At 53.3% G+C, this 26,726-nt stretch overlaps 2 protein-coding genes across 2 annotated transcripts; one reads left to right on the top strand and one right to left on the bottom strand.

Moving 5' to 3' along the window:
- The first annotated feature begins 9,289 nt into the window (after positions 1-9,289).
- LOC103720694 (protein ROOT INITIATION DEFECTIVE 3-like) lies at positions 9,290-11,355 on the top strand. The gene has a single exon (XM_008810527.3). The coding sequence runs from the start codon at positions 10,095-10,097 to the stop codon at positions 11,322-11,324; it is 1,230 nt and encodes a 409-aa protein (XP_008808749.2). The 5' UTR covers positions 9,290-10,094; the 3' UTR covers positions 11,325-11,355.
- Positions 11,356-11,434: 79 nt separating this feature from the next.
- Positions 11,435-13,124, bottom strand: LOC103720695 (alpha-ketoglutarate-dependent dioxygenase alkB homolog 3-like). Its single transcript, XM_008810528.3, has 4 exons — positions 12,593-13,124; positions 12,360-12,475; positions 11,958-12,147; positions 11,435-11,839 (listed from the first exon to the last, which is right to left on the bottom strand). The coding sequence occupies exons 1-4, from the start codon at positions 13,122-13,124 to the stop codon at positions 11,643-11,645; spliced, it is 1,035 nt and encodes a 344-aa protein (XP_008808750.2). The 3' UTR covers positions 11,435-11,642.
- Positions 13,125-26,726: the final 13,602 nt, after the last annotated feature.

Raw genomic sequence — 26,726 nt, 5'->3', positions numbered from 1 at the left:
GAGGGGAAATCTAATGTCTGGTGAATTGTTGTGATCTATTTGATTGCTACCATTTGGATATATGTGAGAATGGATTGTATTGGGGTGTCCAAAATTTGAATGAAAGTTTTCTTTCGGAAATCAGGGCCCTTGTTTTCATGAAATTATCCTTCAGTTACCATGAATGCTTTTGATATTGCATTTCCATTGTGCCAAACAGAAAGTGCTAGTTGCTAAATTTTGCTGTGGAGGCAGAGAAAAATAATGCATCAATCTGAAACTTTAAAATCGATGAAAATTGTGTTTTTACTCTACCGTTAAAAATTGCGGTTGCAAAGATGAGCAGAAACCCGTACATTGGTCTGCTTTCTTAATTTAAACTTCTTTTAAAAATTTATATTGGTTTTTAAGAATCTCTTTAGCTGCGCAAGCCTGAGATTACAAGTTAATTAGAACGGAAGGTTTGTCTGCTTCCTTGTTGTAGACTTTATGGTAGATCTCTCTTGCTTCAAGTTTCCCTGACCGAAATATGGCACCAAAGCATTTAAAATAAAAGGCTAAGGAGAGAACTCTTCAAATTCCCGCTTTTTCTTCTTTTCTTTTCTGTATCTTGTTATCTGTATCTGCCTTAATATTTTGTACTATATAATCCTAACCCTTTCTGCAGAAAAATGAAAAAAAGAAGCTAATCATCGGTATCTTTCTTTTTCCTTCATGAACTTTTTGTGTGCCTAAGCTTATAGCTGATCCTATAATTGATTGATTGAAGTTTGGATGTCAATACAACTAGAAAACGTGATGCATTTGGTGGAGGGCACGGGTCAAGCAAGGCCCGGCCGAAGAGGACGATGTAATGTTCGGTCCCAGAAGATCACTTTAGGTCAAGATTTCTGTATGATAAAATATTAACCCAAACCTGGTACAATACGTTGTGCTTTGGAAAGAGAGAAAAAAAAGCTTCGCCACCCTATTCCCCACTGGAATGTGGGATTCAGCGGTTGGCTGTGTGGCAGCACTTCTTGAACTGCACCCTGGTCCCTGGGTGGCCGAATGCCGCACCAATGACTTCGGGTTTGGTGCTTAGAAGGCAGTAGAATTGTCACATCCCATATCCGGTGTATGATATGGTTCCGAAAGATACAGCTCACGATAATACGAAGCCAACATCATATTTAGCTTTCAAATCTATCACAAACAAAATATAATAATTAAAAATCTAATTTTATCATCCATTAAATAAAGTAATATTGGTTCCGAGCATCTAAATCCAAACATAAATACCAAATCCATAATCTTTACTATTCAAAAAATCACTGACTACAATTTCATAATCAACTAAAAAAATAAAATTCTACTTTCCTATATATATTATCAAGTTTGCTAGCACGAACTCTAAGCCGGACCATTCTTTGTTCTTATTGATTTTATTCGTCTGGAGAGAAAAAAAATAGAAGTATATGAGCGATACAACTCAGTAAGTAAACCTTTCACTACCTAACCGGATCAAATATAAGTTTTTGCATATCGATAAATCATTTAAAAGAATAACAGATATTACAAAATAATTTTTTATAATACAATATAATAAAATAAGTGACAAAGAAAATCATGGGTGCATAAATTATTCATATTTCATGAACATAGCTCCAAGTTTATTTTGCTAAAAAATACATAAATCGTTATTCTGCCACTTAGTCATATCATAGCTCAAATATTGCTCACAGATATTCATGCTACGGTCACCTTATACCTGTGACAGGGCCCATGTTCATAATCGACATAGATTTATGTTTCCTATGCCATCTTTATATCTGCTGGCGGGGCCTATGTTCGTATGGTGCTAGCTTCGGGCGTCGATTTTCTCCATTCTAGGGATCATACATGGCTACCTGAGAGCCTTTAAAAAACTTATATCTTTTTCGTAAAACATATATATAAATAGATAAAAAATACTAAATGGCATGATCAAATTCATATTTCATAACAAAGCTATTTTCATTAAAATATTTAAGAACTATTTTTCATAATAAAGTACGATTTTCATAACACATATGTTGATCCATAATTCTCAGAGAAGCATGATAATTTCACAAGCAAATTTTAGTACGAAAAACATGTTTATTTAAATAATAATAAGGAGTGTAAGGTCTACTTATCTCTTTCATCTTAGAATGTCAAACTTTGCTAAATGACTCCGCTAAACATATTTAAACTATTAAGAGCAAAATTAATTTCTAATTGATGATTTTAATAAAAATAATAAAAAAGATTAGGTTTAGACGATTCACTCAATGAATTGAACTCAATCAGACTAAGATCAATCAATAAGCTTTATCAATAGAGGTTTCAAGAATTCTCGATGGGGCCGGGGTGATCGATCTAGTAGGCGGCTCGGGCACCAGGGCAGTTTAGGGTCTCTTTCAAGGATCAACTCGAGTTGATAGATTAAATCGATGGGACTCGGTTCATGGATCCATGGGTCTTCTTGGAGAAAGAACTAATGAGATGAGAGAGAAGGAAGAGAGAGAAACAAGAGAGGGATGACTCTCTCTCTCCTCTTCTTCTTCTCTTCTTCTATCTTTCTTTCTTTCTCGGTAAACAGGAGAGGAAGAGAGGTAGGCTGGAAGCTGTCGCGGTCATGGTTCGGCGAAGTAGTAGCAGGCAACGGCAGCGACCAACGAAGGCGACAGGCGCCAGCGGGTGGACGATTGGAATCATCCCAAAAATAGGGCTGAACAAGGAGTTATGGCTCGGTCAATCTTAGGTTCCAGTCCACTTGTCGACGGCTGGGGGCTCCGGCATCGGCCAGAGGTCAATGCAGGGGAGAGGCTGAGAGTTTCGGCGATGAGTGCCGACGGCGACGGTGGTTGGAAAAGGAAAAAAAAAGGCAGAACAGAGAAAAGCAGGAGATTCTTTTCTCCGAGCAATTTCTAGCCAATTTTTCGGCCGACGACCATAATTCCAAGACGTGGAAAGAAGAAAAAGGAAAGGGAACGAAGATCACAATGTTACCTCGGCTCTGGAGGCGTCAGTGACCCCAATTTCTGGCAAGAACAGTGACAGACAACCATGAACTCAACGAAAAAAATGGACGGAGAGGGAGAGAAAGGATAGAGCTTGAGGTGGATGGCTAAGACTCCCATCTTCCTCTTTATTTTACCCTTTTTTTTTATGTGAGCTTTGGGCTGGGCCAAGCTCAGATCAGGTCGATCAAGCATACCAGGCCATCACAAGAATGGTTTCAGGATTAGAGTGGTGATACAAGTAGTAGTACCCTATGTGTTTTCACTTTTGTACAAGAGAGTTCTGTAATTCTGTTCTTTCCTTTATTTGGATTTGCAATTAATGTTTCGCTCTTTCCAAATATATGATGTTTAGAAGGACAGAACCATTTCTTAATTAAAAATAAACTTTTATTTTGATTTAACAGCAATATCTATAAAATGTTTGGGGTCCACCGACACAATTCATGTTAAATAATATAAAATTCTTTTCTAGAGAAAATGAGAGAGATTCCCCTACACTGTAATCATTCAGGCTCAAATGATGCACAACCCAAGACCTAAGCATAAATGACATGACCACCCCCATAAGCCCCCATTAATAAATCACACAGGCTCAAATTGATTAAAAGTATATATCATGTAGAATTTCAAATTCAGCATTTCCTATGTTAAGGTGAATTATATTGTAAACTAGTTTGATTTTATAAGCACTGAACTAGACATGGAGTAACATGCAAAATTGGAGAACCATGCAAGATCAGCTTATAAACCCTTCCACCCATTTGAATACGGCAGAAGCTGCACCATTTTTTTTTTTTTTGGCTACTATGAATCAAACAACGTGACCGCTCACATGGCACCATCTTTTCCATCATTAATACTTCAGGATTTAGAAATAAGTATTGTTTCACAAGCATTTTCCATGTGTTTTACCGAAGGAGACCCACACCGGGAACTTTCGTGATGGGGAGCTCGGCAGGGGTAGAGACGAAGTTTTGGCAAGGTTTTGTATATGAAAACTTGCCGGAACCATGCTTCAACTGTGGGAGAATCGGCCATTCAGAGGTGCAGTGTACCTTTAGGTCTCCGGCGAGGGAGGCGGTGGAGGAAACGGAGATGGAGGAGGGGAGGAAAACTGCTGTTGAGAAGGAGGTTATGGAGGCTACTGGGCAGGAGGCCAGGGAGGAAGATGGATCCAGGGGGGTGGAGCGGGCTTATGGTCCGTGGCTGGTCACTAACCGGACCGGATTCCGACGGGCGCCGGTGTCGTCTAGCCGGAGGAAGGAGATGAACGAAGCTAGGGCGGGGAAGAGCTCGGTGCCCACACCTTCCTCTCCTGGTCCGAGTGTGGTGGGGGCTGGTTCATCTCCGGCGACCTCTCCGGCGGATCTTGAGGGGTGGCAGAAGCCAACCAAGGTGGCTCGCCGGCGGACACCGGAGAAGGATGTCTCCTTGGGAGTGGCCACGGGAGGACCGAGTCAACTCGCGCCCGGGTCCGGGTCGGGTGCCGAGTTGGGTGAGAAGTCGGAGGGGCAGGCCGAATTCGAGTTGGGCCCGGGTGTGGGGAAGCCCAACTCCGGAGATGGCCAATGCTCGGGTGGACCGGGCCCGAGTCCGTCTAAACGGGCGAGAAGTCCACCCTACACGGTGGGCCAGAAGGTGGGAGGTCCTTCCATGGGGGGGAAGGCTCATTCTGATCCCTCGGTGGTGAGGCCAGGGCGGCCGGGGACTACCTTCCGCCGGAGGTCCAAGAGCTCCCCTCCGCCTCTTGCGACGGCGCGCGGCCGGCCTCCCCGGAGGGAAAAGGTGCTCAGGGCTGGTAGCAATGGTCCGCAGGCATCGGGGGGAGCGGAGTCGTTTGGGCGGCGTTTGGCTCCGGTGCTTACCGCGGCGGCAGTTTCGGCCGAAGTGAAGACGGCGGGGTCGTTTGGTGCCGGTAAGGGTCTGATGGTGGAGTCCGACGGTGGAGTGGCTGGGGGTGATGGTTTGGCTACTGGCGCAGAAGATGTAGGCGGTGTGGGGAATAGCTCAAAGCAAGGTGAGTGCCGTGCGGCACGGGGGCACAGTGGTGAGGTTGTCCCGAGTCTCCCAAACCACCCTTCTTCTGAGATGGGATTGAGGAGGAAGGTGGTGGGTGAGTCAGGCTCCATCAAGCTTGGTGGTGATGCCAACACTGAGGCAAGAGGGGGGCTGACAGGGGGGCTTGTGGTGATTGAGGATGCCACTGGTGACCGTGTGTGCCATTTGGCACAAGCTGGTGACGGGAAGGATCACCACCGAATGGTTGATCGTTTGATGAATGCAGCAAAGGGGGTGAGGATGGCAGGCTCGGAGAGTGGAGGGACTAATGAAGAAGCTGTGTTTCATGATTGCAGCCCCGGGGTAGGGGGTTGTGATGTTTCCCTGGGTGACCCATGAAGGTTATCTTATGGAACTGTCGTGGCGCGGGGAAGCCTTCTTTTGCGCCGGCTTTCCGCAGGATGGTGCAGTTGCATAGTCCGGAGATATGTGTGTTGTTTGAGACCCGGCTATCCGGTAGGAGTCTACAGAAGGCTAGGAGAGCGGTTCCCCGGTCATGGGGATTTTATGCAGTGGAGTCCCAGGGGTTGGCGGGTGGTATTATAGTCACTTGAGCGCAGGGCTCTTGTAGGGTGGATGTGTTCCATGTATGTACACAGGAGGTGGTTGTAGTGATTTCGGAGGGCAGCAGAGTTTCATGGGTGCTTGCTGCAGTGTATGCCAGTACTGACTTCAGGGAGAGGCGGAGACTGTGGGAGGAGGCGTCTCAGTTGATTAGTCAGGAGTATCCTATGATGGTGGCTGGTGACTTCAATTGCATTGTTGATCCTCAGGAGAAGATGGGGGGGAAGCCTTTTTCTTATGAGAGGAAGGTTAGGGAATTCCAAGACTTTTTGACATCGAATGGTTTGATAGATCTGGGGTTCTCCGGTCCCAGGTTTACGTGGTGCAACAATCAGCAGGGCCAGGCGAGAGTATGAGAGCGACTTGATAGGGCCTGTGCGACTGCTGGGTGGATTCAGAGCTTCCCGGATCACCGTGTGAGCCACTTGCCCAGGATGGCGTCGGATCATAGTCCATTACTGGTGAGTACAGACACTTATATTCCAGTACGACCTCCCTTTAGATTTGAGAAAATATGGCTTTGTTATCCGAGATCATGGAAGATGGTGAGGGAGGCATGGAGTGCACCAGTTAGAGGAGATGCTATGTATCGGGTGTCCCGCAGATTGGAGTTGACAAGGAGGCGGTTGAGGAGGTGGAACCGTGAGGAGGTGGGAGACATTTTTAGGAGGATTGAGGAGTCTGAGGAGGCTATTGCTAGGTTACAGGCTTAGGAGGACCAGGGGGTGGCCTTGCGGATGGGGAGATGGGGGAGCTCAGATCATTATTGACATTGCATGATGGTCTCCTTAGACAGCAGGAGATTTTTTGGAGACAGAAATCGAGGGTACAATGGATTGTGGAGGGGGATAGAAACACTAGATTTTTCCACCAGGCGACAGTTATCAGGAGGCATCAGAACAGAATCAGAGTTATCAGGGATGAGGGGGGGCAGCTGTCGGAGGATCCGGAGAGGATTCAGAGGGTTATGGAGAGTTTTTTCAGGGCTAGGTGGACAGAGCAGCCTACAGGTGGGAGCATAGTGGATATCCTTTCGCCTGAGGTAGGGGTATCAGAGGAGGAGACAGCAGAATTGACTAGACCAGTTTCGAAGGTGGAGATCAGAGAGGCAGTGAGGTCCCTCACGGGGGACAAGGCTCCAGGGCCGGATGGCTTTCCACCCTTATTTTTTCAGAGATATTGGATGATAGTGGGTCGAGATGTGACGGCGGCTATACAGCAGTTTTTCAGCACAGCTGTGATGACATCAGAGTGGCAGAGGACTTTCATTACCTTGATACCGAAGCGGCAGGATGCCACGGAGCCGAGTCACTTTCGTCCGATTAGCCTTTGTACGACCATGTACAAGGCGACGGCGAAGATCCTTGCGGTCCGATTGCGGTGTGTTCTTCCTAGGCTTATTAGCCCAGAGCAGGGGGCCTTTCTGGAGGGGCGGAGTATCTCTGACAATGTACTTATTGCCCAGGAGTTCATGTTCGATCTTGGTAGGGCTCCGGTGAGGAGGAGTTTGATGGGGATCAAGCTAGATATGGAGAGGGCCTATGATAGGGTGAGATGGGATTTCTTGCAGCAGTCCTTGCGGAGGTTTGGATTTCCTGAGACGTGGATCAGGTGGGTGATGGGCTGTGTGTGTGTCCCTTCCTTTGCTATCCTGGTGAACGGGACGCCATCCCGATTTTTTGTGTCGGCAGGGGGGTTGCGTCAGGGCTGCCCCCTCTCCCCCCTATTGTTCATCATGTGCTCAGATGCACTGTCTAGAGCACTACGACGGGCAGTGGCTTCTCAGGAGTTGGAGGTTTATAGACCGGTGGTGAGAGCTCTTCCGATTTCCCATTTGTTGTTTGCTGATGACTGTTTGCTCTTGGTCAGGTCGTCGGTGCAGACGGCCTGGATCATCTGTGGGATTATTCGGGACTATTGTGCAGCATCAGGACAGCGGGTCAATTTGACCAAGTCATCTATTATTTTCAGCCCAAAGACCAAAGTGGCAGTGAGGCGGTCTATAGTGGAGACCCTGGGGGTGGGAGAGCAGGTGGGCATGATGACATATCTAGGGGTCCCACTCTACGGTCAGCGGTTGCGGCGGAGGGATTGTACAGCTATGGAGCTCAGCATCAGACGGAGACTAGAGGGGTGGCAGATGCATACACTCTCGATGATGGGTAGGATCACTCTGGTTCGCTCAGTTCTTACCTCGGTTCCTATCTTTCTACTTTCCAATACTCTCATTCCAGTTACAGTCCTGAGGTCTCTTGAGCAACTGTTCAGGAACTTTATTTGGGGGAGATGCAGTGGCAGGGGGGTATCCATTTATTGTCCTGGGATGTTGTGTGCCAGCCGGCTAGCTATGGAGGTTTGGGGGTGCAGTCCCTAGTGGCGACACGGGAGGCACTGATTGCCAGACATGCAGTTAGACTTGTGCTTGAGCCAGAGGGTATGTGGTCCTCGCTGATGAGGGCCAAATATGGTGCCTTGGTTCCTGGGATGCGAGCTGGTCGTCACCATTCTCCGATTTGGAGGGAGATTTGTACTCGAGCAGGGGTGGTACTTCCAGAGATTAGATGGATCATAGGCGATGGTCGGTCTATTGATGTGCTGGAGGATAGCTGGGTGACCGAGATACCGATCTGTCGCATGCCGACTATGGTTGATTTGACGAGTTTAGATGGCTGCAGGGTTAGCGAGCTGCTGACATCAGAGGGGGCCCGATGGAGGGAGGAGATGGTCCGGGAGGTCTTTGGGGAGCAGCTGGCGGAGTCGGTTTTGTCTCTTCCGGTTCCCATCGACGGGGGGGGCGACAGGCTAGTATGGGGTCCGACGGGACGGACGCGAGTGCGTGTCAGAGATCTCCGTGCACTGCTCGGTAGGGAGCCGGCTCGTCAGATTGAGGGTGGCTGGATATGGAGATTGCGGATTCACCCGCGAGTGGCTTTATTCATCTGGAAGGTGGCCTGGGGCTGCCTTCCTACGAGGAGTCTGTTAGCCTCGCGTGGCATGGCGGTCTCTCAGTGCTGTGAGGAGTGTGCAGATAGTGAGGAGACGATCGAGCATGTTATCTTGCACTGTCCCAGAGCCAGAGAGATATGGAGGAGATCACCGATCCTACTACCCGACTCGATAGTTTCTGCGCAGGATATGATACAGATGGTGAGAGCATCCATGTCGAGCCCCCGATCTGTGGAGGTAGGGATTTTGGTGGCATACCTGTCCTATCACATTTGGTTGGATAGGAATGCCAGACTATTTGAGGGGAGGAGGTCGTCCCCGAGGAGGGTGGTGGATAGAGCGACGCTATCTGCGAGGGAGGTTTTTGCGGCTACTATGCGGTTTTCTTCTGGGATAGTCAGGGACATCTGGGGTACTCTCCACGCTGCTTCAGCGCCCCGTTTTGCCCTTGTTTCCTGGGTACCCCCACCCATTGGCTATCTCAAAATAAACTTCGACGGCAGTCGGTCAGTGGATGGTGTGGCTGGAGGGGTTGGTTTTGTGGTTAGGGACCACCTTGGCAGGATGATAGCAGTAGGAGGACGACGCACGCCTGGACTCACAGTGGTTGGAGCAGAGCTGCGGGCGGCTTGGGAGGAATTATCCTATGTGTGGCGAGTACTTGGTGTGGAGCGGATCTGTCTTGAGGGAGACTCATCTGTGGTTGTCAACTGGCTTCGAGGGGCGGATCGGTTCGGGGATGGCCATCCCCTTATTCGGGAGGCTCGGAGGATGGTGCGGTTGATGCACGATGTTCAGATAGGACATGTGTTCAGGGAGGCGAACAGGGTCGCAGACTGGGTCGCCTCTTATGTTGCCCGGCACTCCGGTGATTTTACCTGGACGTCTGATTATGACGTTCCTCCTTCTTTGCTCTTTTTACTTTCTCGCGATTTAGCAGGTTGTACTCACGTTAGAGTTATATGAAATGAGTAGCCGCTTTTACCACAAAAAAAAAAAAGAGACCCAAAAAGAAAAGAGCCTAGTCTACTTTCAGCTTTTTAGAATTCCAGCCAACTCAAAGCGCCTCGTGGCTTCCCCTGGGCTATCAAACTCATATGTCATCTTGTTTAAGGTTGACAGTGGTATGAAAACCCTTGGTTGGTAGCTACCCAGCCATAGCAATGTTTCGGACGAGTCCAAAACTCCAAACTGACCTTCTCACGCTGCCGACGTTCATCTCACCTGCTTCCTCACCCATTAAAGAAAGACAATGTTCCAAGTTTGAAAGCACCAATTAATGGCCCTCACATTCTTCAGACCTCCCCACCAAGAAAAAAAAAAAAAAACAAAGAGTCATTTAAAACTCACCTCGTTTCCAACGTTCTCTCCTCCACCCTTTCCACCTTTCTCCTGCTGATAACAGTATACATCATGCGCTTGTTAACGGTGCTGAGCTGTTATCCATATTTATCATGTTTCTTTCCATCCTTCGTATACTCTTACAAAGCTTGCATCATTCCTTGAATTCTGATAACGGCCATGGCATCCTTCTGGAGAGAGGTCATCCTCACTAGCTCCCCCGACAAGCCCATCACAGCCCACGACCCTCTCACCGGCACCCTGCTTGCCCACTTCTCCGGCAGCCGCCCCCCTCGCAAAGGGCTCGCCCTCGCTGGCAACACCCTCATTGCCGCCTCGCACATTTCAGCCGCTGCTGCAGGCTTTATTAGGCTCTACAACTGGTGGTCCTCCGCCGCTCTCCACTGCATCCAAGCCCCCGAACCAGTAGCTCCCCTTGCTGCGACTCCAGACGGCTCCTACCTTTTCTCTGGGGGCCTCTCTGGCTGCATCCATGCCTTCTCTCTTCCCTCCGGTGATCTGTGCCGCTCGTTTCGGGCACACCGCCAGGCTGTGTCGTGTCTCGTCGTCAACGACGATGGCTCTCTACTAATATCGGGCGGTGATGATGGCACCATAGCAATATTCCCAATCCTTCGACTTCTAGATGATGCCTCCAATGAAGAGGATCCTGCCCAACTTGCATTGAACCAATTCTCTGCGCATGGCTCGTCGGTGACAGGCATCGCTGCAGGGCCAGGCGGATGCAATGCTACTGTAGTTTCAAGCTCGCTTGATTGCACTTGTAAGCTTTGGAGCCTGGCAGATGGTGTCAAGCTGCGAACTGTGCAATTCCTGTGCGCAATTTGGTGTGTTGCTGTGGATCCTACTAGTTCTGAGTTCTATGCTGGTGGATCAGATGGGAGGATATATGTTGTACCACTAAGAGTAGGAGGAAGAAAGCTACGAGATGCTGGAGCAGAGGTTACAGCATGGGAATCAGAGCGGAATGGAGCAGTGATGGCAGTGGCAATGGCACACGGGCATCAGAACTTGATATCAGCTTCCGAAGATGGGATCATAAGGATTTGGGATGTAGAGAGCACATCGGTGGTTCGGATTATTGGACTTGCGGGGGGTGCCCTTAGCGATCTTATAGTGGTGAAAGGGATCAATGCGATCAATGGAGCTCGAAAGGGAGATGAAGTCGTGTCCAATGGGCGGTTTTGTGAGAGGGAGATGGGTAGAAATGTTAATGAGCTGAGAGATGTGGATGAATGCTTGAGTGTAGCAGTGAAGGACAGGAGTAGGGCCATTGACAAGCTTGAGGCTGTGATAGACATCTACAAGAGGCTCTTGGGTCTCCTTCTCAAAGAAGCCAAGAGAGAGAATGGTAAAGAGGAAGCCAACAAGACGGACTACTTTACGTAATGATTATCAGAAAATTGTGCTTGGAATATGCGAGCTAATCTAGTATGATTTGAGATGGCCATCAAGGTTTGACCATATTAGGTAGGTATGTGAATGTATTAACCCTTACATGCAGCAAAAGAACTATATTTAGAATATTGTGAGAGCAAAATTATCCTCAAAAAATGGTGTTAAAGAAACCAGATTGGGAAATTAAATACCTCGAATGGGGTACAAGATCTTGAGGGCAAGAGGCCTATTTGGTTTCCACTACAATCGAGATAAATTCCTTCTTGAACCAGTAACACTGATCTCTGTCAGTAGTTGTCCTGTAGATCTTCAGGTCGGTACAAGCCTGAAAGTGAGGTTGATCCTAACAGAATTAGCTTTCACGCGCTTGGGTATTGAGTGAACCCAATCTCTCTGCGTGTAGCCTCTCATCACTAGCAAAGAGCCATGCCTCAGCACAAAGCCATGCTGGTCTGAGGGGCTGCCCTTTGGTCGCTTGCCTGCTGATTTTTCTGCACCTCGAGCAGCTGGTGTAGCATTGGAACATGTAATTAACAGGACTTCCAATATCATAAACCTTAATATTGCTTTTTTTTTTCCAGAAACTGAAAATTAGGAATCAGATAAATGTCAGAGTTGACATACCTTGAGGTGTTTTGGCTGGCTTCTTCCTCAATAGAAATTCTCGTTCGCATCCAAAGGAGACTGATGCAATTTCTGGAGTTGGTCCATACAACTTCTCATCATCAGAATGCCAGGCCACATAGTCTGAGCCACTCTTGTATCTATTCAATAACAAGCTATTAAATTTACTTCCTGGAAGTGCCTCATGGACCTGCCATATATATAATTCAGCAAGTCACTCGAAACAAGAAACAGGCAACCCAAAAACAGTAGTCAAACAAAAAATTTTTACTGATACAGATGATGCCATATAGTTGATTTGCAATTTAATACTAATATCCCTCATTTGCAGTTGTAATTACAATAAAAATCACAAATTCATTGTATACCGCTAGCTACACCTGCATGTGGAAGAGCACTCACCGCCTTCAGAATGTCTTTAAGCACAGGGTAGTCATCCCAAGAATATGCATGAGGCTGATACCCACTATATTTTAATTCTGTAAACCCTTCACTTGCAACATAGCATGTGTCTCTGGCTGCAGAAAAATGATCATACATAATTTAAGATTGAACCCTTTGGCATAGTCAAAAAAGAAAGTAGAAAGATAACTTGATTTTTGTGCCTTCAAAGACAAAAGAGCACGAGTTCGAACGTCCAAAAATAGTCATGTCTCGCTCGAAGAGCGATGGGCAGCCCAAGATAATGTGCCCCATGTCCATTGGTACAATGTCACACCAAACATCATCCTCATAGGAAAGGAATTGGATAGGAACAAGACACCTTTCATTGATGGCAATAGAAGAAGTATCAACCCAAGATACTTTGTAAGGATTTGGATGAGGAGTTGGTTTCAATCCTAGGCGGGACACAATGCTAATTGAAACCGCATTGATACAACTGCCGCTATCGATAATCACTTTACAATCTTTAGTCCCACATTTGATGTATGTGTGGAAGATTGTGCTTCGACGCAAGTCATCGGTCTCCTTAGGTTGGGTCAAAGCACATCTGATGACTCCTAGGGTGGACCGAATGCATCCTACATGATGGTCCTCATAAGCACAATCATTGTCACTATCCTGCACGTCATCGAGATTGGGCTCATAGACTTGCTCGTCGACATTATCTCCCTCGAGCATGTTTTGCTGCTCCCCAAGATAGAGGACCTTGTTAGGACTCTTCATTGCCACATGTCCTACTTGTTTACATTTGTAACATTGATGGGGATCGTTGGATGGCATAGCGTCATTTAGCGGTCCTTTGCCTTTGTCTCGGTTGGCAGGCAACGTGCTTTGGTTGTATTTATGAGGTGTCGTTGTCGTTTGAGGTTTGGCTCCAGATGGAGCAAAGGTGAAAGGAGTTCGACCAGCAGTTCGTCTTGCCGGTTGTTATTTTGTGACCAGCTCATATTTCAGGACAAAAGAGTAGGCCTGGTCTAACAAAGTTATCTCGTGGAGAACTAACTCTCAGGTTTACCTAGTTAATGAAGAGCTTCATGTAAATTATTTACCTAGTTAAAGACCATCCTCTAAGATTAACATTTTTTATAGTTTAAAATCATTGAAGTAGGGCCTGTTTAGGACTGTTAACCAAAAAAAGTGATTAGAAAGTTTCTGTTTTGTACAAAATGCTGGTAGAGAACCAAAGTTCCAAAGCACTGTGTTGCTGGTGGTCCAAACCGAGAACGATTGGCACAGCGGTGTGAACGGGGTTCCGTCTGAGTCGCCTTGGTTGGTGTTGATTACGCTCCACTTTCCACCGGAGAACCTGCAAGCAAGCCTCGCACCACCACTGGGGTAGTGGGGGCCCTCCGACGATCAAGTCAGAGGAGATTGGAGGAGAAGGAGAGGTAATTGCAGGTAGTAGGAGAATGCACTGGAAGTTCTTGCTTACCTCCCCCCTTCTCCCCCCCGCAGCATATATACCAGGCTGGGGGGTCCTTCGGGGGGGTTGGTCATCGTGTGGCACGATGGAGTTGCCACTGACATGGCCGTTACAGGGCGTCGTGGGGCAGCGCTGGGTACGGCCGTGACAGGGCGTAGTGGAGCTCCGCCTTGTACGGCTGTCACAGGAGATCGTGGAGCAGCGCCGGATACGACTGTTGCAGGGAGTAGTGGAGCAGAGGGTCGTGGCGTGCTTCAGGGGAACAGCCTGTCGTTGTCGAGAGATTGCCGACTCGGGGTCGGATTGCTGGATCAAGGGGCAGCCGACTCGGGGTCGGGCTGCGAAGCCGAAGATATCCGACTCGGGGTCGGGTTACTGGATCAAGGGGCAGCCGACTCGGGGTCGGGCTGCGAAGCCGAAGATATCCGACTCGGGGTCGGGTTACTGGATCAAGGGGCAGCCAACTCGGGGTCGGGCTGCGAAGCCGAAGATATCCGACTCGGGGTCGGGTTACTGGATCAAGGGGCAGCTGTAGTCTTCTTGGGCGCGCGTGTCGGTCACGTGGGGCATGGTGGCTGAGTTCCCCCGTAACAGTAGCCCCCCACTTCCGAGCCTGGAACCAGAAGGGGAACGGGTGAAGGAAGTGATGCTTCGAGATTGCCGCCATCCCTCGGAGAGGCGCGCGCGCTTCGAGCTCCCCGTCTTCTTTATAGCGTATGGCGGTTGTTGCTGACCTGGCAGTCTGAGGATTTCGGCGGACATCCTTCCTTAATGGCGTCGATTCGCCTTTGGGGCGCGAGCGACCCTTCGGCAGCCAGACATCCTCTGGCGTCACCGGGGCGTCACCCACCTTTCCGCCTATTTAACCGGGGGTCCTCCTCCGTCCGCCTTTCTCTTTACAGACATCTTCGAGTTTCTCCTTTGCGCTGCCGTCATCGCCGTCGGACTGTTTGCTTGCTCCTCCTTTGACGCTCTCGGAGCCGTTCTTCCTTCTCTTCCGGTGAGTTGCCCCATTCTTTAATTTAGGGCTCTCCATACTCTCCTTTTGTATTAGTGTACTCCAGTCGTTCCGGTCCTTTCCCCCTTCTTGACCCTGTCCTGACCGTAGATTCACTGGCCATTAGGGATGGACGAAGTGAGAGCAGACCGCATTAAGTCGGAGTTGGTCGCCGAAGACCTAGATAGGTTCGTGGCTCGATACCACCTTCCCGAGGCCTGCAATGTTACACTCCCGGGGCCTGAGGAGAGGATGTCCCATCCTCCTCCAGGGAAGGTTGCCATCAATGAGGGCATTCTTCAGGCCGGGTTCCGCTTTCCCCCCTCGGACTTAGTCGTTCAGGTGCTTCGGGGTTTAAGAGTGGCGCCGACGCAACTGGTGCCGAACTCATGGCGCGCCCTGACGGCCTTTCAGGTTCTCTGCCGCATGCACGAGGTTCCCGCCACCCTGAATGTCTTTTGGGAATGCTACGGCCTGAGCGGCCACCCCCAGGATAAAGGGTGGTGGTGCTTTGCGGCGCGGCGAGGGTGCGGCCTCGTCAAGGAGGCTCCTACCTCCATTCACGGCTGGAAGGAGCGCTTCTTTTTCGTTGACGCAGATCCCTCTTGGGGAATCAGGGCAACCTGGGAGACGCCGATGAAGTCCCCGATTGGCCTATCGAGGTTGTCGAGGGAGGAATCCGATGGCGTTGCCGTCTTGAAGGAGTTGGTTGCCGAGGGCCGGCTCCCCCCGGTGGCTCGCCTTATTTCCGAGGATACCTTGGTGAACGTCGGTCTGAGCTCGGTCCCCGCTGACCGTGAGCCCGCCACCATTTCTTTTTTAGCTCTTTTCTCTTCTTTCGTCTCGTTCTTTCCTTCAATTTCTCAACCTCCGACCACCTCGTCCTTTTTGCAGAGATCGACGACGTCATGCGGTCGGACAAGGCAACGGCTGTTGGTAGGACATCCCTACTGGAAGCAGTCCGGAGGAAGAAACGAGCTCCTCCGAGCGGGGCCCCACCGGCGAAGAAGTCCTGCCGGCAGGCGACTCCGACGCCGACAGACGGGTCCGGACCCACCGATCAGGGGGACGCCGCGGGCGCGGACCGGGAGTTGACGCTGTATCAGCCCTCTGATGCCGAGACTACCGTTTCTCCGGAGGCATCACCCGGGCGCGCCCGAGATGGACGGGTCGGACGTGATCGGTCCCCAGCCCAGCCTTCGACTCGGTCGGCTCCGGATGATACGAGGAGGGACGCGCCGAGGCCCCGGCCGAGCGGGACCCTGTCAATTCCAGGGGCGGTCCCCGCCCCGAACATGGTCAGCATGACTCTTCCCCAAGCGATGGGTAAGGGTAAGGCTGCAGAACCACCGTCCGACTCCGGGGAGAAGTCGGGGTCGGCCTTCACTTTCGCCGGCGCCCGAAACCTCATCGAGACGGTGCTGCTGGAGAAGGACCGCAGGCGGGTCCGGGAGATGAGGGTCCCTGACGTTGGGGCTGCCAGCTGCGTCTGTCTCATGTCGGTGAGTGCTCTTTTGGTCACTTTCCTCATTTATAGGCTCTGTTGATCCCCACCTGACGCCCTCGTTTTTCCATCTCTTAGCTCGCCCAGTACATGGTCCGCCTGGAGGAGTGCTACGAGGAACAGGCGAGGCTTCTGGCGAGGGCCGAGAGCCAACTGAAGGCTGTAGAGGAGGGAGGTCAGGCTGCGGCGGGGAGGACGACCAGGGACCTCGAGACGAGGCTCCAGGTGGCCGAAGAGCGGGCACTCGGCTTCGCCACCCTCGAGAAGCAACTGTTGGAGGCTCGGGAGCAGCTCAAGGTTGCCTCGGGTCTCGAGGGCGAGATCAAGAAGGCGGAGGAGCGGGCCGAGAAGCAGTCCCGGAAGGCTGCCGACTACCGGGAGAGGTGGGAGAAGGCCCAGCGGTCAGCCGACAACGCCCGCAACCGAACCCGGTCTCTTGAAGCCAAGCTGGGCGAATTGGAGTCGGCCTTGGAGAAGTTCCGCGCGAGCGACCAGGAGCTTCATTCGCGCCTGGAGGAGGCTGAGGCTGCTCGCATTGCTGCCGAGGCGAAGCACAAGGAGGCTCAGGCTGATCTGCTGAGGGTCTCCTCCGAGGCGGATGACCGGATTGTGGCGAAGGTCTTGGAGGCGAAGGCTCAGATTATGGAGCGGGCAGAGGCGACGCTGGCCGAGAAGAGTGCGGAGATCGGGCGTCAGGCGGTACAGGCTTATCGTCAGTCCGCCGAGTTCACCCGTGATATGTCGGAGGCGGTACAGGCCTATCGTCAGTCCGACGAGTTCGTCCGTGATATGTCGGACGCGGGGTCCGACTCCTTTGTCTTAGGCTTCGAGGAAGGCCTGGCAAGGGTGTCGGCTAAGTACCCCGAAATTGACCTAAGTGGGATCTCCCTTCTCGACTCCCCTCCGGCGCCATTGCCTGCTGCTTCTCCAACCGTCTCCCTACCCCCTACGGACGTGCCCGACGTTCTCGACCCGGGGGTTCCTCCAAGCTGACCTTCTGTATTTTGTTCTTTTCTTTGTGTGTTGGCGTTTTGCCAAGTTGTATGGGTCTCAGCCCTGAAACAATGAAAGTTAATGCAAATAGAGTTTCTCCATTTCACTTTCGTCCTTCTTCTTTTTAACTCTTGGTAGCGTCTCGCTGACTCCCGGCTCAGGAAATTCTTCCGGCGCTAGGCCAGGCATCCGAGGGTTAGGCCTCAGGAAATTCTTCCGGCGCCAAGCCAGGCATCCGAGGGTTTGGCCTCAGGAAATTCTTCCGGCGCTAAGCCAGGCATCCGAGGGTTAGGCCTCAGGAAATTCTTCCGGCGCCAAGCCAGGCATCCGAGGGTTAGGCCTCAGAAAATTCTTCCGGCGCCAAGCCAGGCATCCGAGGGTTAGGCCTCAGGAAATTCTTCCGGCGCCAAGCCAGGCATCCGAGGGTTAGGCCTCAGGAAATTCTTCCGGCGCCAAGCCAGGCATCCGAGGGTTAGGCCTCAGGAAATTCTTCCGGCGCCAAGCCAGGCATCCGAGGGTTAGGCCTCAGGAAATTCTTCCGGCGCCAAGCCAGGCATCCGAGGGTTAGGCCTCAGGAAATTCTTCCGGCGCCAAGCCAGGCATCCGAGGGTTAGGCCTCAGGAAATTCTTCCGGCGCTAAGCCAGGCATCCGAGGGTTAGGCCTCAGAAAATTCTTCCGGCGCTAAGCCAGGCATCCGAGGGTTAGGCCTCAGGAAATTCTTCCGGCGCTAAGCCAGGCATCCGAGGATTAGGCCTCAAGAAATTCTTCCGGCGCTAAGCCAGGCATCCGAGGGTTAGGCCTCAGGAAATTCTTCCGGCGCTAAGCCAGGCATCCGAGGGTTAGGCCTCAGGAAATTCCGCTCGTTGGTCGGCCAAGGCTGGCGCAAGCCGAGGCGACCAGTCGGGGCTTCAGGCTAGTCTGCTCCCGGGATGATCATCGGGTTAGCCTGGCATCCGAGGGCCGAGCCTCGGGAGATTCCGCTCGTTGGTCGGCCAAGGCTGGCGCAAGCCGAGGCGACCGGTCGGGGCTTCAGGCTAGTCTGCTCCCGGGATGATCATCGGGTTAGCCTGGCATCCGAGGGCCGAGCCTCGGAAAATTCCGCTCGTTGGTCGGCCAAAGCTGGCGCAAGCCGAGGCGACCGGTCGAGGCTTCAGGCTAGTCTGCTCCCGGGATGATCATCGGGTTAGCCTGGCATCCGAGGGCCGAGCCTCGGGAAATTCCGCTCGTTGGTCGGCCAAGGCTGGCGCAAGCCGAGGCGACCGGTCGGGGCTTCAGGCTAGTCTGCTCCCGGGATGATCATCGGGTTAGCCTGGCATCCGAGGGCCGAGCCTCGGGAAATTCCGCTCGTTGGTCGGCCAAGGCTGGCGCAAGCCGAGGCGACCGGTCGGGGCTTCAGGCTAGTCTGCTCCCGGGATGATCATCGGGTTAGCCTGGCATCCGAGGGCCGAGCCTCGGGAAATTCCGCTCGCTGGTCGTGCGCCTGTCGCTTGCCGCCCGACGGGATTTCTCCATGGCCAGCTGCGATTGTATTTCTCCTCCTCTCCAAGCGTCGCCTGGGGAACACCAGATGGGCATTAAGTGCTAATTAAGGGGTTACCTGGGAAATCGGATCGCCAGTTGCTGCTTGCGAGGAGTGTCAGTTAAGCGGCCGCGATACGCGCGTTCTTCGAGGCGGATGCGGCCTGGGGCGCGAGCGGAGATACGTGGACCTAGGGGTACAGGCCACCCGGAGTGTCCTGCACAAAAAATGCGATTAAGGAGAATGACGCTTAGGAAATCGCGGGAAGATACGCCTCGAGAGCCGGATCGGCTCCGGATTCAATGCGCCCGCATTTATTGGAGCCACCCGTATCGGAACGACCGGGGGGCCGCAGTTTGGCTATAAATATAGGTGCAGGTGCGATGGAGCCTGCCAAGCCGGAGCTGTTCAGGTTGCCATGGATCGTGGGCCTCCTCTCCGGCGCATGGTTGAGAGACCCCTGCCGAAGGAACGGGAGGCGCGCCCTTCGCGACTTCCGCCAACTAGCCGTTTCATCTGGGATCAACAAGGAGGTTCTCCCCGGCGGAACTCCGCTCTAGGCGTTTCATCCGGGATCACGTCTCCCCTCCTTGAAGTTCGGCCTCCCGATTGAGCTCCGCACCAGGTGCTTGATCCGGGACCGCGCCTCCATATGCTCTTCCCCCTTGTATTCCTTCTCTCCCCTAACACTGGGGAGGACCGGAATATCCCTTGGAGGTGGCGTTCCCCTGGAGGCAGCGGGAGCTTCGTCTGCGGCGGCTCCTCGTCCTCTTCGTGGGGCGTGGATGGCGCCTCCGGTTGGAGGCAGTGTGGACTTCTCCTTCGTCCACTTCTTCTTCATCCGCGCCGGCTCTTCGTCTCTTTCGTGAGACGCCGATGGCGCCTCCGGTTGGAAGCACCTACTTCCGGCGGGATTGCAACCGCTTCAGATGAAGGTTTCGGGATCCCAGATCTTCAGCTCCTCGGAGTCTCCACCTCTTCTTTACTTTCTTTACACCCTAATTCCCCTCTGGGAATTCCTTGTAATCACACGAGCACGCCGTTGTAACCAGAAATTATTGAAATGCAAAGTGTTATATATTTTTGAACTGTCTTTCTGGCATCGTCGTTCTACTGGTAATACATCCGCAGGTTAGCGGAATTCCAGCTCCTTGGAATTTCTCGACCATCTAGGGCCTCCAACTGGTAGGAGCCAGGTCGGTTTACCCAGCGAACCTTATACGGGCCTTCCCAATTTGGCGCTAGCTTCCCACCTTCCGCAGGTTGAGATGCTTTAGCTCGCCTTAGCACCAGATCTCCGATTCTGAAAAGCTTCGGTCGGACCTTGGAGTTGTAATATCGGGCCACCCTCCGCTGATACATCGCCATCCGAACCTGCGCCATTTCCCTCGCTTCTTCCAAGAGATCCAGGTTCCCTCGGAGTTGCTCCGAATTGGCCTCGGGTCGGTGCGCGGCCACCCGAGGTGAGGGGAGTCCGAGCTCCACGGGGACAACGGCTTCCGTGCCATAGGTTAGGCTGAAAGGCGTCTCCCCGGTAGGGGTCCGATGCGTGGTCCGATACGCCCAAAGGACATTCTCGAGTTCTTCGACCCAAGCTTGCCCCGTCCGACCGATTCGCGCTTTGATTCCTTGGAGGATTGTCCGATTTGTGACCTCGGCCTCGCCGTTGGTTTGGGGATGCGACACAGATGTGAACCGATGCTCGATCCCGAACTCCTCGCAGAAGTCACGGAAATGCTTGTTGTCGAACTGTCGGCCATTATCCGAGATGAGGACCCGAGGTACCCCAAATCGGACAATGATGTTCTTCTTCACGAACTTCCGGACTTGCACCTCCGTGATAATGGCCAGCGGCTCTGCCTCCACCCACTTGGTGAAGTAGTCGATTGCAACAATCAAAAATTTCCGCTGAGCTGAAGCGACGGGGAATGGTCCGAGGATATCCATTCCCCACTGGGCGAAGGGCCAGGGTGCAGTGATTGGTGCCAAGGGGACAGAAGGGACTCTCTGGACGTTGGCGTGGCGCTGGCAGGCGTCGTATTTCCGTACATGATCCTTTGAGTCCTCCAACAAGGTAGGCCAATAATAGCCTTGCCTCATGATCTTGTGCGCCAAGGACCTAGCCCTCAAGTGGGATCCGCAAACGCCTTCGTGGACTTCGCCGAGGACGTAGGCCGCTTCCGAGGGGCGGAGGCACTTTAAGAGGGGGGCGGTGAACGAGGTCCTATACAGCCTCCCTTCATTGACTACGTAGTGGGCGGACTTCATAACAAGTCGCCGAGCTTGATCTTCGTCTTCAGGGAGGATCCCTTCGGCGAGGTAGGTGACAAGCGGGTCCATCCAAGACGGCTCCGGATCAATCACCATCACCGCTCCAGCCTCGCCGATGCTCGGGGCATCCAGGGTCTCCAGGTAGATCGCCCTCGACAAGTTGTGCGCGTCTGCGCTCACTAAGCGGGACAGCCTGTCGGCCCTGGCATTTTCACTTCTTGGGACCTGCTGGATGTCGACACTGCCGAGGTCGGGAATGAGTGCTTGCACCTTCCGGACGTAATTCTGCATGGTCGGGTTCCGGGCTTCGAACTCCCCACGGACCTGCCCGACCACCAGCTGGGAGTCGGTGAAGACCTTCAGGCGCCGGATGCCGAGCTCCTTGGTGAGTTTGAGTCCCGTGACTAGGGCCTCATACTCCGCCTCGTTGTTGGTCACTGGAAATCCGAACCTCAAGGCATACTCGGCTATCACTCCATCAGGGCTGGTGAGGACCAGCCCGGCCCCTCCACCTTCGGGGTTCGACGACCCATCGATGTGAAGCGTCCAAATCGGGAGGTCGAGGCTGGGTGTTTCCGGCGACCTAGGTTCCGCCTCCTGCACCGTGCACTCAGCGAGGAAATCCGCGAGCGCCTGGGCCTTGATGGCGGGTCGGGGCTGGTAGCGGATGTCGAACTCACCAAGTTCTACTGCCCACTTCACCAGCCGTCCCGCATTCTCAGGATTGCTGAGGATCTGCCGCAGCGGTTGATCGGTCAAGAGGGTGACAGAATGGGCCTGGAAATAGGGGCGAAGCCTCCTGGTCGCGGTCAGCAGCGCGAAGGCGATCTTTTCAGCCTTCGTATACCGCGTCTCGGCATCCCGTAGGACCCGGCTGATGTAGTACACAGGCTTCTGGAGCTTTGCCTCTTCCCGAACCAGTACCGCACTGACTGCGGTTGGGGAGACCGCCAGATAGAGGTAGAGCATCTCCCCTTCTTGCGGCTTGGACAGCAGGGGAGGAGACGCCAAGTATTCCTTGAGCTGGTCGAATGCTGCTTGACATTCGGCCGTCCAGAGGAAGTCTTTCGGGCGTTTCAACACCTTGAAGAAAGGTTGGCAGCGTTCGGCCGATTTTGCCACAAATCGTCCGAGCGCGGCGACCCTCCCAGCGAGCTCCTGAACCTCCTTCACTTTGGTCGGAGGGGACATATCTTGGATGGCCTTGATTTTGTCCGGGTTGGCTTCGATCCCCCGCTGGTTGACAATGAAACCGAGGAACCTCCCGGCCGAAGCGCCAAAGGCGCACTTCGCTGGGTTCAGCTTCATGCAAAACTTCCGCAAGGTGGCGAAAGTCTCCTCCAGATCCGCGATGTGCTGGTCTGCATGGCGGCTCTTCACCAGCATATCGTCCACGTACACCTCCATGTTCCGGCCGATTTGCTCTTTGAAGATTTTGTTGACGAGGCGCTGGTAAGTGGCGCCAGCATTCTTCAGACCGAAGGGCATTACCTTGTAACAGTACAGCCCCCGGTCTGTTATAAAGGCAGTTTTCTCCTCGTCCTGTGGAGCCATCATTATCTGGTTGTAGCCGGAGAAGGCGTCCATGAAAGACAGCAGCTGATATCCGGAAGTCGCGTCGACCAGTTGGTCTATCCGCGGAAGCGGAAAGCTATCCTTGGGGCATGCCTTGTTCAGGTCGGTGTAGTCGACGCACATCCTCCACTTTCCGCTCGCCTTCCGGACAAGTACGACATTTGCCAGCCATTCGGGGTAGCTGACCTCCCTTATGAATCCTGCCTCCAAGAGCTTGTCTCCTCCTGGTCGACCACTCGGATCCGATCCGGGGCACAGTGTCTCTTCTTCTGCTTTACTGGTCGGTGGGTTGGGTCGATATTGAGGGCGTGAGAAATGACCTCCGGGTTGATCCCAGGTACATCGGCCGCCGACCAGGCAAATACATCGGCGTTGGCTCGGAGGAATTCCACCAACCGAGCCCGAGCTCCCGGGTCGAGATTGGTGCCGACCCGGACCGTCCGGTCCGGGCGACCTTCCTCGAGGGGAACTTCGATCACACCTTCGGCCGGCTTCCCGTGCCGCAAGGCCACCTCGTCTCTGGCGTCGAGGGACTCGACGCTTAAGGCTTCTACGGGCTTCTTCCCTTTGAGAGTTGCTAGGAAACATTGCCTTGCGGTCGGTTGGTCACCTCGGACCTCTCCAATCCCGGCCGCCGTGGGGAACCGCATGAGCAAGTGGTACGTTGAGACCACCGCGCGAAAGGCGTTCAGTCCGGGTCGTCCGAGGATAGCGTTGTAGGCCGAGGGAACACGGACGACCAAGAACCCGAGCCGCACCGTGGCTTCTGCGGGTGCAACGCCCGCAGTCACAGGCAGCTCAACGACACCTTCGGCCGAGACAGCGTCTCCAGTGAATCCTATGAGGGGGGTGGATGTTTTGTGCAACAATTGTCTGGACAAGCTCATCTTTTGGAAGGCCTCGTAAAACAAAATATCAGCTGAGCTTCCACTATCCACAAGAACACGCCTTACATCATAGTTTGCCATAGTGAGGGAGATCACCATGGCGTCGTCGTGGGGGGTCTGAACCCCCTTTACATCTTCATCACAAAAAGTGATTACATTACCGACCCTCTGCCTCTTTGCGACGGCTGCCCCTGATGCTTCAGTCGAGCCCCCTGCGTTCCTCTCGGGCCGGGGGCAGCCCCCAGTGATAGTATGGATCACGCCCGCGACGGGTCGATTCTGCTCCAGAGGCTCCGGAGGGGCCGGGTCGGCCGGACGCGAGTCTGCGGGGGGACGTCGATCGTTCACGTATCGACCGAGACGCCCTCGGCGGATGAGAGCCTCGATCTCGTCCCGAAGCTGGAAGCAGTCTTCGGTGTCGTGGCCGTGGTCTCGGTAGTACTCACAGTACGCCCGAGAGGGCCTCCTCCCAGGGATCTTCTTCATCTGTCTCGGGACCGGGAGGTCCTCCCGCCCCTTGATTTCCATGAGGATCTGGGTCCGGGGAGTCAGGAGAGGAGTGTACCGGTTGAAACGTCGGGGCGGAGAACGAGGGCGTAGGGCGCCGTGGTTCCTCGCCGGCGACAGGCTTCTGCGCCGACGTTGAGGCGTCGGGCTCCTCCTCTGGCGTGCCTCTTTTCGCCTTTTCTTCCCGAGCTTTGGAGGGATCTCGGCGGCCTCCTTGCTCCGGTGGGCGGCCGCCTCCTCGGCGTCCGCATACTGGTTCGCCCGGGACAACAGCTCCGGGAAGCTCCGCGGCAGGCGTTTGTCCAGGGAGAAGGTGAGTCTGCCCTTTCGGAAGCCACGCTTCAGGGCTGAAAGAGCCACCTCCTGGCTCAGGTTCCGAACTTCCAGCGTAGCCTTGTTGAAGCGGGTAAGATAATCCCGCAAGCTTTCTCCCTCGTTTTGCCGGATATCGAAGAGGGAGTCGGAGACCAGTCGCCGCCGACTACTGACGGCGAAATGGGTGATGAAGAGGCGAGTAAACTGGTCGAAGGACTGGATTGAGTTAGCCTCCAAGCCGGCGAACCACGCCCTTGCCGGGCCACGGAGGGTCGCTGGGAAGGCCTTGCAGAGGAGAGGATCTGATGCTCCGTGGAGGAGCATAAGAGTCCTGAAACTCTCGACGTGATCTCGCGGGTCCGCCGCCCCGTCATAGGGCTCGATCGCCGGCATTTTAAACCCCGGCGGTTTCGGGGTCCGCAGGATCCTCGAGGCAAGCGCCGGCTGGGAGGAGATCTCCAAGTCGGCGAAGGAATCTTTGGAGTGGCCCTTCAGGACCTGGAGTTGTCAGTGGAGATCGTCCACCCGCCGGTCCAGAGAGCGCGACCGATGGGTGGGAGACAAGGAGCACCGAGAGGGGGACCGACTGGAGCGCGGGTTCCTTGAGGACTGGGGGGTCTGGGAACGCGCCCGGGCCCGCCTCTCGTACCCCGCGCAGCTCCGATGGGAAGGTCCCGGCAGAATGGACCGTGCTCGAGAGTCTTCTTCGCGCCGGCGCTCCTCCCCATGGGAGAGGAAGGAGCGCGGGTTGAGGAGGACAGGTGAGCGCTCAGGGAGCAGCGGCTCCTGGGCCCGCTGCGGCGCCCGAGACATCACACCCTGCAGGTTCTGCACTGCCTCCGCGAGGGTGCGAACCTGCTAGGCTAACTGGTCGAACTGAGCGGCTTCGACCATCTGAATGGGGGGTGGAACGGTGGAGTGTTGCTGAGAATGTGTTGGAGACGCAGCGGCCTCCCGGCCGGAGGCGCGAGAGGCCCCGCGACCGGAGGCATTGGAAGCTCCACGACCACCTCGCCGTGCCATTACGATCGCTCTGAGATTCGTCCCTTCCTCTAGCGCCAACTGTTGCTGGTGGTCCAAACCGAGAACGATTGGCACAGCGGTGTGAACGGGGTTCCGTCTGAGTCGCCTTGATTGGTGTTGATTACGCTCCACTTTCTACCGGAGAACCTGCAAGCAAGCCTCGCACCACCACTGGGGTCGTGGGGGCCCTCCGACGATCAAGTCAGAGGAGATTGGAGGAGAAGGAGAGGTAATTGCAGGTAGTAGGAGAATGCACTGGAAGTTCTTGCTTACCTCCCCCCTTCTCCCCCCTGCAGCATATATACCAGGCTGGGGGGTCCTTCGGGGGGGATGGTCATCGTGTGGCACGATGGAGTTGCCACTGACATGGCCGTTACAGGGCGTCGTGGGGCAGCGCTGGGTACGGCCGTGACAGGGCGTAGTGGAGCTCCGCCTTGTACGGCTGTCACAGGAGATCGTGGAGCAGCGCCGGATACGACCGTTGCAGGGAGTAGTGGAGCAGAGGGTCGTGGCGTGCTTCAGGGTAACAGCCTGTCGTTGTCGAGAGATTGCCGACTCGGGGTCGGATTGCTGGATCAAGGGGCAGCCGACTCGGGGTCGGGCTGCGAAGCCGAAGATATCCGACTCGGGGTCGGGTTACTGGATCAAGGGGCAGCCGACTCGGGGTCGGGCTGCGAAGCCGAAGATATCCGACTCGGGGTCGGGTTACTGGATCAAGGGGCAGCTGTAGTCTTCTTGGGCGCGCGTGTCGGTCACGTGGGGCATGGTGGCTGAGTTCCCCCGTAACACACTGGTCGCTGGTTGTACTTGTTTTTTCCTTTGTTTAATGACCATGCTAAACAACCTATAAACTTGTCTTATGTGTGTCATCGTTGGTTATAATATTCTTTTCTGCATAAAGAGCATCTTGGCTATGGTCCCAGCTTGCAGCAACAATAGTCATTATATTACATTCTCTGAGCACCTTCTACATCATGCCCTTCCCTGCACCTACACTTCCGGTGTTATTTCTTTTAGTTTTCATGTTTTCTTGTTCTCCTTTGTTCGTTTCCAACACGTCAGGCCTATGTTTTGTATCCTTTTCCTTTTGTCCCTCCATTTTACCATTCTGCTATCAGTGAAACTTGTATGATGGTTGTCTTGTCCATTATGTCTCTTGTGCAAGCAACTCTTCTTCTGATGAATATTCCTAGTTTAGTATGGCATCTTGCTTTTGCACCTCATTGCTGGAGAGACTTACAAGTCTTCCCTTTCATGAACTTTTGTGTGCCTAAGCTTATAGCTGATCCTATAATTGATTGATTGAAGTT

Source organism: Phoenix dactylifera, unplaced genomic scaffold (genome assembly GCF_009389715.1).
Source record: "Phoenix dactylifera cultivar Barhee BC4 unplaced genomic scaffold, palm_55x_up_171113_PBpolish2nd_filt_p 000920F, whole genome shotgun sequence".
In the NCBI taxonomy this organism is placed as follows: Eukaryota; Viridiplantae; Streptophyta; class Magnoliopsida; order Arecales; family Arecaceae; genus Phoenix; species Phoenix dactylifera.
Note: the sequence above shows the minus strand (reverse complement) of the source record. Positions and strands in the feature narration are given on the sequence as shown.

Bases quoted from the DNA above. Each gene is read 5' to 3' on its own strand.
- LOC103720694 (XM_008810527.3), top strand. From the start codon at position 10,095: ATGGCATCCTTCTGGAGAGAGGTCATCCTCACTAGCTCCCCCGACAAG.
- LOC103720695 (XM_008810528.3), bottom strand. From the start codon at position 13,124: ATGAAGAGTCCTAACAAGGTCCTCTATCTTGGGGAGCAGCAAAACATG. The intron at 12,148-12,359 runs GTGAGTGCTCTT...TATATATGGCAG, and splicing joins TTAAAGACATTCTGAAGGCG to GTCCATGAGGCACTTCCAGG. The intron at 11,840-11,957 runs GTATGTCAACTC...ATGCTACACCAG, and splicing joins GCCAGCCAAAACACCTCAAG to CTGCTCGAGGTGCAGAAAAA.